We start from the raw sequence: 14,025 nt of genomic DNA, 5'->3' as shown, positions 1-14,025 counted from the left end.
AAAATGGCAACATTGGAACACAGCTGCCAGGTCTAATTCTGATATCATGGTCAAGTTTGATTTAATATGACTGCGCCCAATTGAGGGAGATGTTGGCCAATTGTGTGAGACCCGCATAACAATAAACAAGAGTCGACCAATCACATACAGGGAAGATTTCATCTCTCGCTGGAGCACAACGCGCATTACCGTGAGCTAAAAACTTCCCTTGCTTCAACATGAAGTTGTTACCAGGAGGAGAAACTAATGTGTGAATATGAGAAAAACTTCACATCTGCCATAACAGCTCTGTAGAGAAACAGCGTCAGTGTTTGTTGGATGGTGAGGCACGTTGTATCCCAGCAACAACAACTGCTGATAAAAAACTTTTTGTTCCAGGTGGCAAAAAATGCCGAGATGCATCTTCCTTTGGGGGCTATATTTATTTCACGCTTGAAAATTAATGTTTGATTCCGGCATTGTAAAAATATCCAGTTTCCAAAAGACTAGAGAGCTCTACATCTTTTAATCACACACCACTTTTCTATAAGTCATGATGATATTCCATCCTCACTTCTGGCCGACAAAACATTGTTTTGCACCTTCATAATCCAACTCACAGGAAGCAGGAACTTTTTCTACCTAACCAATACTGAAATAGCTCAAAGTTTATTTTAGAAATCCAGAAACGTACAAACAAGATTGTGTGACTTCAGCTTTTAGGATTACATTGAAAGATCAATGCTGACAGAAATGCCCTTCAAACCAAGAAAAAGATTAAAATTGACTGGCACTGAAATATTAATATGTTGACTGGGAGTAATTCTGGGGCTTTAAATCAGCTAATCCACCTAATCCAGATATAACTTCCTGAAGCAAGGGCCATGTTGAAAGTTGTGCCACTGTTCTAGTGTCATTTCCTCCAGTGCACAATACTTAACATTGAAGTTCCACAAACGCCTTTTTAAAGCTTCTTTCCTCTGACATTTATCTTTCTTTTCCTAAAATATCAGATTTACAATCAGTTGACATGAGAACACAAGTTGTTTTCAACAAGGAGAAAGAGTACGTTTGACCTTTAACCTCTGAGTTTGAAATATTTTGCAGGCATATCGTAGATGCTCAGTTGTGAAAAAGACTAAATGTTAGACAAAAGACTATCAGCCCCTGGGACAGATTTTCAGAAGAAGTTCTGAAAGTCTTACCACCCTTTGCATCACACAGTCTGTGTTAGTTATTTTCAAAGCTAACATGACAACAAAATATGAAGTTCACTATCGCCTAGAAAGCAAGATAGGATTCTATCTAACAGAAAGGATGCCATTTTGGATTTGAAGTGTTAATGACAGTAGATGTTGTAGAAGTAGCACATTATCTTACAGAATGTATCACTCAACGTTTCTGTCTTTTCTGTTTTCATGTCAGAACTTTGATGAGTATACTGAAGATTATTTTTTGAAAAAACTTGCAATATTACAACAATGAAACTGTTCTCGCATCATTGGTATGCCACTTCACTAGTTTTCAACTCGGAGTACGTCGTACCCATGTACAAATACGACGTGTGATGGGAAAGTCTGGATGATAACCAGAAGTGTTAATGCAATGGTGATGATAAACCGCAACGAGAACGGCCAGCGTACAATTCACCACTTCCATACTTTGTTATTGTTTGTTTAAAATAAATCTACAGACCTTTGCCGATTGCAAAACATCACTGAAAGATTTAATACCCACACGGCACAGACATGATTGATAGTTTTAGGATTAAAAATCACAGTGAAAATGGATGTCTTCTTGTTGTTTATGAGCCGTCTGATACAATTTTCCCACGTCTGTTACAAATTTTCAAGGCTATTTTAGTGGTGGCCATGTTTTTTATTTTTCCAACATTCACTGCACGATTGAGACCCATCACAATGTATCAATGAAGGAGTTTACAGTACGTGTGTTCGCTGGTTCTGCTTTCACGAGACCAAAAAGATAAATATTGTACAGAGTATGCTTTAAATCTGGGTAAAGGAAATTTGTAACATTTTCCCCAATTTTAGTCAATGTAAGCTTTCCGTTATCTGTTACTCTTTGTATAATAACAACTTTGCCTTGACCGAGAACTAGATAATGTTAACAATCAACTTTTGATAACAAATAAATCATCTTTACAAACTTATCTCCATTGATAATGACTTATTATAAGTTAATTTACATACACAAATGATGCCAATTATTATACTTGACATATATGAATATTATCTATTAAACCAAACATGATATGCTCCCTCTATTGGACAAGTAATTTAAAATGGTGATTTATCAATTGTTTTCTTTTCTCAGTGACTCTGATCTGAGAAAACTTAGTTTATCCTTTACTCTATTTGATGCTACTTGTTTTTACATAAATCATAGACAGCTTTACAAATCACCACCCTCTCACTTCGATATTGTTTGTTTAATGTGAGTCAACTGACCATTCTCAGGAACATAAAAACACTGACAGATTTAAAGCCACAGTAAGTTTAACTTTTGACAATTGTTTAAGTTATTTTTGTTCCACAATGTACCAGCTACAGTTTCTTGGTCTTCTCTCCCTACAGCATTTTGAAACTCCCAGCGTGTATTTGTGAGTGCAGAGTATCGGTGTGTGATGTGCATTGTTGTTATTGTTGGCCAATGAATTCAAATCCGACATGAATTTGATTATCAGTATTGAAAATGCCAGACACCTGTACGCAGTCAGTGTTGGCAAGCTGAGTACTGGGTATTTCAACACACTGGATGAAGTAGATTTAGAAACTCAATGATAAATGCAACAAAATCCGAGGAAAAAAATTGAGTACTGTAATTTTTCCCACCAAAATTTTAGTGCAACATTTTACCAATATTTATGAATTTTTCCGTAATTCTTTTGATAATTTTGGACCAAATATACAGCACTTTACACAGCCTACAGTTTTAGATCAAAATTTCTGGGAATATATGAAACACGTCTTTGCACTTACTATAACAATTGTCTGGGTTACATTTTATAAAAGGTAACAAAAATTGACTTTCGCCCTCAAAGGGTTGACACAACACCAATATTACATCGTACATGTTGCTATTAATGTGCAAAAGTATGGATTTAGCCAAAATTTATTACAAGGTTTTTGGAAATTATGCCTGTAAATGCCAGTATTGCAAAAGTGGTAACTATCACAACCACCCATGTTATGATGGATGGACACTATAACACTAAGTCATCTACTCGACTCTGACCACTGGCAATACACATATGCTAAAATGGGACAAAATTTTTCAAAATTTCTGCAGGAAGAAGAAAACCTTGGCACACACATTAGGCATGGGCTTTAAATCTACACTTTTTTACATTTTTTTTAACTGTTTTTTAAAAATATTTTCAGAAAGTTTCACTTCAAATTATTTAATAGGACAAAACACTCACCTCGACCCCGCAGAATGATTGTCTGTTATGCTCTCACTCTCGTGTCTTGCTCTTTTTACCTGTAAGAAACCAGAACAAAGAAAATCCTCAGTATGTTTATTGTGTACGATTTTGAGACAGGAAGTTTACACTATTACCTGGTCTGAATAACAAGCTGCATTATCAGCTCTTATGGCTAAAATAGTATGTTTTTTCACTGTTGTTGATAACTGAACAAAGTTGACAAAAATAGACCACACAAATAAACATTTGAGGACCCGTCCAGAGTAACTGGCAGGACTGACATGTGAAGTTCAACAGGTACAGGTAGCCATGTTCAACGTGACGATAAAATTAATATTAAAACAATGTTCTCTTTCGCGGAAGATGTACAAACAGAAAGATCATAACAAAAGAGAAGCTGCAAAAAATTTTATTATCATTTGAATTTCATTTTCTGATTATTTTACAGCTCCATGATCTGTTTCTTCAGATGTAATTTCAAAAATATTTGTCCTACTCTTCAATTCTTTTGAAATACCTGATGTTCAACTTGTACCAGTAGATACAGTCTGTATGTGTGATCATTCACTAAACAGTGTCGACAACAGAATGGCGCTGATTGCAAATGATGTCATATTTCTCCCATTAATGTGCAAAATAATGTTTGTCCGCATTTTCCGCATAAATGATGAAACTAAAACCTGCTAGTGTTACAGCGGCTTCTAAAAGTCACACTAATTCAAATGAATTTATGGCTCAGACTTCAAGTTGCAACAATAGTCCCACATGTAACAACAGAATTTGTCCAACTTTGGCAATGATGTCTGATGTCTGATGTCGCGCATGTGCAACCATATTTAGTAACAAACCTGAAATCGCGATCAGCGCTTTGCTAGTCTTCTAGAATTCTTTCGTCAACAATAACACTACATTGGCAAGTATTTCAACACATTTTTAATAGTGGGCAAAAAGACGAGAATGCAAAAATGTACTTATTTGACAGAAAAAAGTAATGAAAATATCATGAAACGTTTCAGCTATTGTCCCTTTGATGAGCTACAGATATTTTGAGAACTGAACACTTTATGTTGGTATGACAAAAGTGTTTGGATAATAAAATAATCATTGCTGATCCTTTGTGGAGAGCCGGTCTTTAACAGAAGTCGGTGCAGTGTTCAGAAATGCTTCAATTTTGAAGAGAAACAGGTCTTTATGAGAAAATCATTTGTGTTTATGTAGGATTATTAATTACAACAAAAAGTTGATGCCACTCATCACTGACAACAGTACCGGAACGGTAACTCCATTTATACGCCCATGTGAAAATGAACACGTATTCGCCTAGACTTATTGATTTTCTACCCGAACAATTCATAACCAGCCAAAATTAGAAGAATCTGATACATCATCTTGACAACAGGTCCCACAATGGCACACAAAAAACTGCATAAATGCTCCTTTTAAAGGAATAATGATTAATTTCTGAAGGAAGAAAAAAACATTATTAAAAATTATGACTGGAGGCCTGGGCGCAAGAAATTAAAATTTCAGCTGTGAAATGTTCCCGTCATTATTCATGATTGATTTATTGATGGGTCATGATTGGAGTGAAATTTGGTTATATCCTTGACGACAGAGCAGCCATCAACCTCCAGGTTCCAAAATGGAAAATGGAAAATGGTTCTATGCTACTGGTCTTATTAAAGTATTACGGTTCACAATTATGAAAGTGTTATGTTGAATCCACGCCTTCTAAAATAGCAACAACCTTACACAAAAAGGGTTTCCATTTGTTAAAAGAAAATGCTACAAACTTTGAAAATTTACACAAGTTGGTTTTTATCTCTGGCTGTCATGACAATGGGCAAATTGTGGCACTTTCATTATAATGAGAATGAAGAGCTTTTATAGTTTGTTTATTTGCTTGTTTGTCAATGAGAAATGTGTCTGGGTGTAGTTGTAAGCATGCAGTTCAACACACCATGATTATATATATCATATCACAAATGTATAGTCACATATTCTCACAATTAAAGTATAATCTACATTCTGAATTCTCAGATTACGTTACAATATCTATACATTATTTCTCAGATTACTGTCATTACAGAGGTTGGGTTTTGATTGGATTATTCATGTAATGTTGATAAAATATCTCTGTTTGTATTAAAAGTACATTAGTTCTGATGTTTGACAGAAACTATGAAATGAAATGAAGCTTATTGTTGTTTGCCAGTAGAGTAATTCCTAAAACACTGCTAAGATGTAATATTTGGTAATTTTGCATCAGGGTTGAGATCGTTTCCAAACATGTCAATACAAGGGGAAGAAGAAAAAGAGGAATTTAAACGATCGTTTCCAAACATGTCAATACAAGGGGAAGAAGAAAAAGAGGAATTTAAACGACGTCCATTAACCTGAAGGGTCTGTGTGAGCAGCATCTGTCTGAAGTATAGAGATCAAAAGATGAGTAGGCGAAAAGAGCTCTGTACAGGCTACCCAGGTCCACGTACAAATGTAGGGAACTCCTGTTACAAGATGTTCTAGATACATTTCTGTCTCTGTTTAGATGCGCACTGTAGGTTTAATGGTCATATCATTGACAGTCATTTGTTATTTTAAGATTTGATGCTTCAATTACTCTGACTAATATACAGAGGCCATCTTGACCTTCCTGCCAATCCATTTGACTCACATCATCAAACTTCTTTACAATTCTGTTTTCTTCATTCACACAATCATACATTAACCCTTTGACCGCAAAAGTCTATTTTTGTCCCCTTCATAAAATAAATCCCTGTCAATTTTTCTCAGATTTTTACTACAATTTTGAGAAAAAACTGTAGCCAATGAAATGTGATGTCCATTTGGTCCAAAATTATCAAAAACTTACAGAAAAATTCATAAAAATTGGTAAAATTTTGCACTAACATTTTGGCAGGAGAAAATTACAGCGGTCAAATGGTTAAAGATAAACATAAATTTTGAAAATTTTGCAAATTGTTGGCAAAGCTCTTTTACCAACAATCTCCTTAGTCAACATTTAGTTGTTCAAAACGTTACATAGAAACACAGAACAGAATCAGAGTGTGTGAAGATCTGAACAGTGAGAACCATTGTTCATACTAGAACTTGTGTATGCATGCTTAGTCTGGCCTTGGAGGGGCTCTGAGCCAGACAGAATTGCATGCAAATATAGTGGAATTTGAAGAGTTAGGTATGTGGGTTAAGAAGACAAAAAATGAAACACACTGATGGTTAAACAAGTTGTATCTATACAAAGCATCACTTGTGGTTACATTTTGTCTACAGGAAAGCATTTCTGCTTTGATACTCTGTGTTCATAACACAGCATTTATGAGTGGAAACACCTTGTCAACAACACATCATTTATGGTTACATTTTATCCATAACACAGCATTAAATATGGTTACATTTTATCCATAACACTGCATTTATGGTTAGATTTTGTTTTTTGTTGGTAAAATTCTCTGCAACACAGCACTTGTGATAACATTTTGTTCATAACACTGCATTTATGGTTACATTTTATCTATGATGCAGCATTTATGGTTACACTTTATCTATAAAGTAGCATTTACCGTTAAAGTTTTTTGGAAAGTGAACTACATGTTTAAAATTTGCACTTGGTGGTGGTAACAAACTCTTAGTTTCTGGCAATTCGTACATCTTACGGCATTTGTGGATATCCACTAAATGATTATTTTGTAAAAATATACAACACTCAGTTGATCTGATAAAGTGGTTTTCAAAACTGTAACAAAATAATGTAAAACAAAACATAGCTTCAAGATGTGATCACCAGTGCAGTGGAATTGGTTGTAGCTTCAATCAATGACCGCACAATGGCACATATGCTCATCAATTTGGGCATGTGTTGACAAATTCAGTTCAAGTGCCAGTTATCAAGTTCCAGCTTGAACAGAAGTCAAAGGATCCGAGTCATGTTCCCTTACAAGCCTGTCCATGATGTATGCAGTCTTGGTAACGATCATTTGAAATGGTTATTCAAGATGGTTGGCACATTTGCAAAATCAAATTCATGGTTTCTGCAATACTTTATCTATTGCAGCATCAATGAACTGGGAGAGCATTTCACATTCAAGTTCCATGTTACTTAGCAAATTGTACAAAATGTCAAAAAGCTGTAACGCATCAGCATGTGTACACTCTGTCTGTGTCCTACATGCCATGATTTGCTGACAACAAACTCTTCACAGATAGATTGAAGACTATATCCATATTCAATTTTTTTGTTTAAAATTCTAAATGTACACATGCGGCTGTAGTTTACAACTCTTCATAAGCTTGAGCAGTCAAATGGAACAGCAAAGAAAAGAGGGACTCAATTCTGCCTGGCCGGTCTCCACGCAAATCAGCCAAGCGTTTATCTTTTTTCCGCTGTATTGGGACTGCTGTAGACAGAGATAAGGCCGGACAATGAAAAGGCAACACTCAAATCAGTGTCCCTATACTACCCGGAGCGTCTTAGAAGTCTACTTGAGAAAGAAACACTTTGTGTCTTTGTTGTGACTGTTAAAGAAGTAATTTAAGGACAAATAGTGGCTACAAAACGCCTTGCAGATATCAATAGAGGAGTAATTGGGGCAGCTGTAAGCGTCCAGACCACTGCCCGGGCAGATTCTGCCCCCTCTTGTTTATTATTTGAAGTAGAGATAGGATCAATCTCTGAGAGATTGGCTTCAACTGCGGAAAGAGTCAACAGTATGCTGATTATAAGAGCCATCAAGGAAAGCTAGAAAATGTGTTTGTAATAATACTGGTGTGCAAACAGCCTGTAGAGCCCGGCTGACTTGAAGTCCGTGTAAATCTCATTAGATGGACAGCATAGTCAACCGTGCAGACATGACTAGACTGAATAGCACAGCGAGCGCTGCCACAGAATGCTGCATGCACGGCCACACTGATTACCAAACAGAAGAGGCACTTTCTGAATGTACACAACACACACAGACCACACCTTTGTAGCATAACACCTCACAGAGCACTGAACATTAACTTCTTTTTGTCGTTCAATCGCTGACCAGAGATAGAAGGAATAACATTTGGATACTTAAGTGTATCGGGACTGCTGTAGACAGATTTCTGCCACCAGCTACAAAAACTAAGTGTGCAAATAACAAAAACAAACTGTGATATATGAGATATTGTCAAAAAAGCACCCTGTTATCAACATGAAATAACAATTTTTTCTTACTATCTATCTTTTTATATAGCATATTACATTCAAAGTTAAACAATACTCAGTGACTTCACGACACAATGCTCTATTGAAACTTTCGGCGCAAATCTGCCTCACAAAAAAAAGGTCTTCTATTATTATTGTTTACATTGTAATGATAACAGCAATTTTTGCAAAAATTTTGAACTCTCATGTCAAAGCAATATAGCAAATCTTTTCAACCAAGCTACACTGCCCAGAAATCACAACTGCCAGACGACATGGAGTATATCATCTTTCGGTCTTATATAGTTTGTGACATTAATGTCTCATTATTTGCAATAGCTATGTCATAAAACCTAAGTCTATATAGGTTCTTGTTTTTATGACCTGACAGTCCCTGTAATCATTTCCTCATAAAACGCTATAAATTTTCACAAGGTAGTTGTAAATTGTAATTGCGACGAGAGAGATTAAAACCCCGTTCTGGGGGAACTGTATGTGAGCAGTGTGTATCTCTATACACATGTGTATGCAAGTGTGTATACGAATATAGCATGAGTATGTATGAACATGTACGTATGTAAGTGTGCGTGTTTCTATCTACATGAGGATGAAATGAATATAGCCAGGAAGGCATGTAATTAGTGTGTGCTGCACCACAGCAAAGAAGGATACACAAGCCACAAAGATCATGCGTTCTACGATACAAAATGTTACCACATCATTGTTGGTTTTCAGTATTGAAGACAAAAGACAGCGTGCACAGTCTTCTAGTACAGCAATGCCACCAGTTTACCGAGACGTATTGATACATTTTGCCCTTTTTTTTTTAATTAAAGCATCACATAAATAAATGGATGAGACCACGGTAACAAAGGTTATGTTCATTACATTCCCCAGACAAGGCAAAACTCGGGACTTCCATTTTTTGGGGTAATTTATCCTGACAAAGGAAAATCAATTATAGACGTGCATTTCCTTTGGGGTGTCTATTTGAAAAATTCCTCCTGTGCAGATGAGCAGTGCCTCGAGCTATACGTTTATTAATTTTCTCTATGCCTGCTTGTCTCTGTACAGAGAGTGAAAGAATCAGAGACAGTGAAGGTATCAAGATTTATCTCTCCGTTTTAAATTCAACCATATCAACGTAGCCATGATGATCTATTTCTCAGCAAATGAAAAAAGATTGATTATAATTGAGGGGGGAAATGATGTTATTTTTAGGGGGGGAGGGAGGGAGGAGAATGCAAATTCTGAACGTGTTGACTGGCAGAAGAGGACTGACGTTAACTACTTTAACAATAAGGTAGCCTGTTAATCAATATTTGGATAAGAGAGAGAGTTGGCCCCGGCGTAAAGAAACCATGTCCCTATTGTTCGCACATGGACAATAGCAAGTGAGGTCATTTCTCGGTACAGTCAACGCATCTGTTCATGGCATGTCGTGGTCCACTATTTTACCATTATCCGGCCAACCCAAGCCTCTAAATCGCATTTACTTGCACTATATAACGCGCCAGAGTGCCCCTTTCAAACCTCATCAAAAGCAATATTGTCCACGAGCAACTACAACGCGGCCACTCAAAGCTGTCAACAAATTTTAAACTCTATTTTTTGCTAATTTTAGTGTACAGATTGCTGTTGGCTTCAGGGTGGGAGTACAATAGATAACTGCCACCTAAGATGAAATTCAGCCCACAGCACGTACTTACACTCCAGTTTGTTACAGTTCTCATAGCCATCTTTTCATTTGTCAATGAGAGAAAAAAGAAACGCTGACTGGATGCCTCCAACAAATTTGTCGACAAACATCCTCTGTATTGAAAATCAACCAATAGAAGACTTGCATACATACACAATTGAGGACACATTGAGTCAGCAATTTTGTGAAACCAAGAATGAGACATGGGTCATGAACGTGAACATCACTAAAGCCATTCTACCAGTCTGCTTGGTTGCATTTTTGTAAACACAGAGGTGTAAAACAGACTATGGTCATACTCTATCTTGAAATGATAAAAAAGATGAAACTATGATAACCTAAAATTACATCAAATCTGAAATGGACAGCGTGTTCTGCTTCCTTGAATATCGTCTGATATTAAGAGTAATGTTTTTCTTTAATTTTGGTGTTTCCGATTGAAAAAATATGACTTTTTTCCAGTGACACCACCAATAATGTTAAAACAGAAGAGACTTGGCGGTTGATATGTCAATAAATATCAGTCACACATGATACACAAAAACTAATTCAATTCATAACATCTGACTGCTGGTCAATTTGCTTTACATTATTCAAAACACTTGACACTGTGTGATCAAGATTACTACATTCTAAAACAGAAGAACACAAATACGAATTTTGAAAAAAAAATTGCTATATATAATATACTTGCTATGCTAACAGGTTAAATAGTGACGTGTAAAGAATAATAGAAAGCAAACTTGAACTTAACAATGAAATGCCAGACAACTGTTAACACCTTTGTAAACATAAACATAAACATCTCTGCATGTAGATGGAGCAAGTAGTTTCTGGACAGTATTCAGTCAGTATTTTTTTTTTGAGTTTGATGGCAATTTTCTCGACTGCTAAAATTAATTAGAACTGTATGAAAATTGATCTATATGGAGCTCAAAAATGATCTACATGGTGCACACAAAAAAAATATTTATTCAAGTTCAGGGTTAAGCAATTGCTTAAAACACATGCTATGCTGAAAGAGCAGTGATTGAATTGAAACACTGAACAACATTTTTGAACTTGACATGGCTGGCTTTATATAAAACTTAATGAACTGAATGCTGTAAGTGAATGCACGAAAATACATTTTACGCAAAAAAAATTGATCTAGATCTCTGTAAGATCTAGGAAAGGTGCTTGGTGAGGTTTTAAGTATTAATATATCATACGGATATATTGATGACAAAAAATACTACAGTCTGATTGATTGAGACATGAAATGAACTGTGCTATATTTGCAACATAGCTGGTTGGAACAGGCACGAGCTCTCAGCTAGAGAAAAAATTCCTTTTTGGCGTTTCACCCCAGAATTTCAGTTAGCAACAAATCGCCTGGGCAGCGGGTATACCCCTTGATTTGACCAGTTCACTTCAAAATCTTGTGGTATATTGTAGCAGGGTGTGGTTTGTTGCTTAAATATTGTACCTCAACATGCATATCAGCACATTATAAGTGTATTTAGTGTACATGATGACTTGTCCAGTGGATAAAGTGATACCATGGGTGGTACAGGGTCTACAGTTTTGACAATGGTACACCTACCTGCCACTAGTATTTTAGCTTGTGCACTTAACCATAAAGAACGTACAGTACATTTAGTATACAAACATAAAACCGTATACATGCAGAGCTCTGATGCACTGGCTGCCTATCTTTCCAAAATTTTACTACATCCTGATTGGTCAACAGTAGTATGGAAAGCATAAAACATTCAAATAGAAAATTCAATGAATGTTTCCATCTAAGATCTTTTTTTGTTGCTGACAAATTCTGAGGATTTTTCACATCTTAATCCAAAAATTCAGTGGCTGAATAATGCCAAACATCCGACAGACAGAAGTTTCTTTTTAAATGACGTCCACTTTCACAAGAAGTGCAATTAATCCTTACCAGGGAAATAACTTGAGAGATTTCTACGGCAGAGAATTAATCGACAAAACGAAATATACAGCAGAGAAAACATCTCAGGATCCATATTGAGAATTCAAGCAGAAAGTCCGATCACCCCTAATACAGGAAAGACGGGATTTTCACTGCAATCTAAAGAACCAACAACCCTTATACTCAACAACAGTGTGTAGCATTCATCCTGCCCGCCCCCTCCCCCCTTTTTGCTGTATGGTGTACACTTATACCCTAACAAAGTGAACATTTTTGTTTGGATTATGGCGCTGGCATTTTGTATTGACAACACTTTACTCATCGCCCTTATGCCAATAGTCCCGGGCTTTGAAAAGCCATAATTGAGTAGGGGCAGTCATGCCAATCTGTGGGTACTGTCTGCTCCATGTGAATCATTAGAATCACAAGCAGCTGGGTCCCGAAAGGTCAACTCTATTAACTTTGCCAACAGACCATACCCAATATATACATTCTGCGTCTAGAAGGCAGCGTTGTGGGAGGTCCCCATACCGCTCACACATGTGCCACCCTGGATGGCTGTATATCTGTACCAGGCAGTAGGGACAAAGGGTGATACATAGACAGACACATGGGCAGACAGACAGTGAAGGGAAACATGTGGCGCAGGCTGGTGAAATGTTAAATTCTATTGAGTCATCAAAATGAAGTTGTCTGAGTACACCCTTGACTTCAAGGCAGACAGGTGAAAACAGAGGCGAGTGACTTGGCGCAGATATTTCAGATGTCAACAAACTGTACCAGGTAAATTGTATGACCAACAGACCCAGAGAACAACTTCACAACTATACGACACAGATGACGGGGATGCCCGTTGGTAGTCAGATCTGTCACCTTACTTCTTGTGTAAGATCACCGATAAATGTCGTTTGTTTACCATGTACTGATGTAGCGTGTCATATGCAACACCTTTCTTGCCTAACCAATCCCAACGCCGTAAGCGATTACGATGTCAAGATTCATCATGTTAGATTTTCTCCCAGCTAATCTTCTGATCCAGTACAGTAAAAACTCTGATTATCCACAGAGTTCAATGAAAATCATTGTGTGAGTACCAAGTCACAATTCATCTCATCAATAAACGTAACATCCTTGTTACTTGCAAACTCCACTGTCACTATCCAGACTGACATCGACTATGACCTTGTGACTCGGCTTTCAATTGACCAGCAACTCTTCACACAACTTTCGTTCCGGAAGTCAGACAAAAATATAAATAAAAGTAATACGTAAAGATTGGATGAGAGATCTTACATTGGACCCATATGTGATCCAAGCCACAAAAATATTAATACTGAACTACACTTTGCAACGCAATGTTTTCCTAAATCAGTTCCATGGGACTCACCATCATGCATGTGTGTAACATATGCAGCATATGTGTATACGTACAAGCAGGTACAGAAATACATGTACACATGCACACCACAGAAGTCATGTGGATTGATCAATGCAGGGGGAGGTTTCAGTTGTAATGATTCCCAGCATTGCCATGCTGAACTTTAAATATAAAATATTAAAAGTAAAGTAGCCTTTAAAATGTGTTTCGAAACCTGGGGCAGAGGGACGTTGTCTACCAACAATACGCTCTAAAAACAATGAAAGGTGGAAATATTCAAGAAAAGTATAAATATAGTAAAATATGGATCAAAGTGGCATTCCCTATGGACATGTACTCTGATTATCTTACTCTTAAATCCTGACCTGTGAATATTTTCCACAAGTCAAGATGTTCCTTACAGCTACCGTAT

The 14,025-nt window shown here is 36.7% G+C and overlaps 1 protein-coding gene across 39 annotated transcripts in view; it reads right to left on the bottom strand.

The window, feature by feature from the left end:
* LOC139133546 (eyes absent homolog 1-like) overlaps window positions 1-14,025 on the bottom strand; it is a 173,229-nt gene that overhangs the window by 37,712 nt on the left and 121,492 nt on the right. For all 39 annotated transcript variants that reach the window (XM_070700224.1, XM_070700220.1, XM_070700233.1 and 36 more), the window contains one exon: window positions 3,422-3,480. In XM_070700224.1, coding sequence (XP_070556325.1) covers window positions 3,422-3,480 — 59 coding nt within the window. The remainder of the gene's footprint in view (window positions 1-3,421; window positions 3,481-14,025) is intronic.

The sequence above is a fragment of the Ptychodera flava genome, chromosome 5 (genome assembly GCF_041260155.1).
Source record: "Ptychodera flava strain L36383 chromosome 5, AS_Pfla_20210202, whole genome shotgun sequence".
In the NCBI taxonomy this organism is placed as follows: domain Eukaryota; kingdom Metazoa; phylum Hemichordata; class Enteropneusta; family Ptychoderidae; genus Ptychodera; species Ptychodera flava.
The sequence above is the reverse complement of the archived record's forward strand: the minus strand, read 5'-3'. Positions and strand labels throughout refer to the sequence as shown.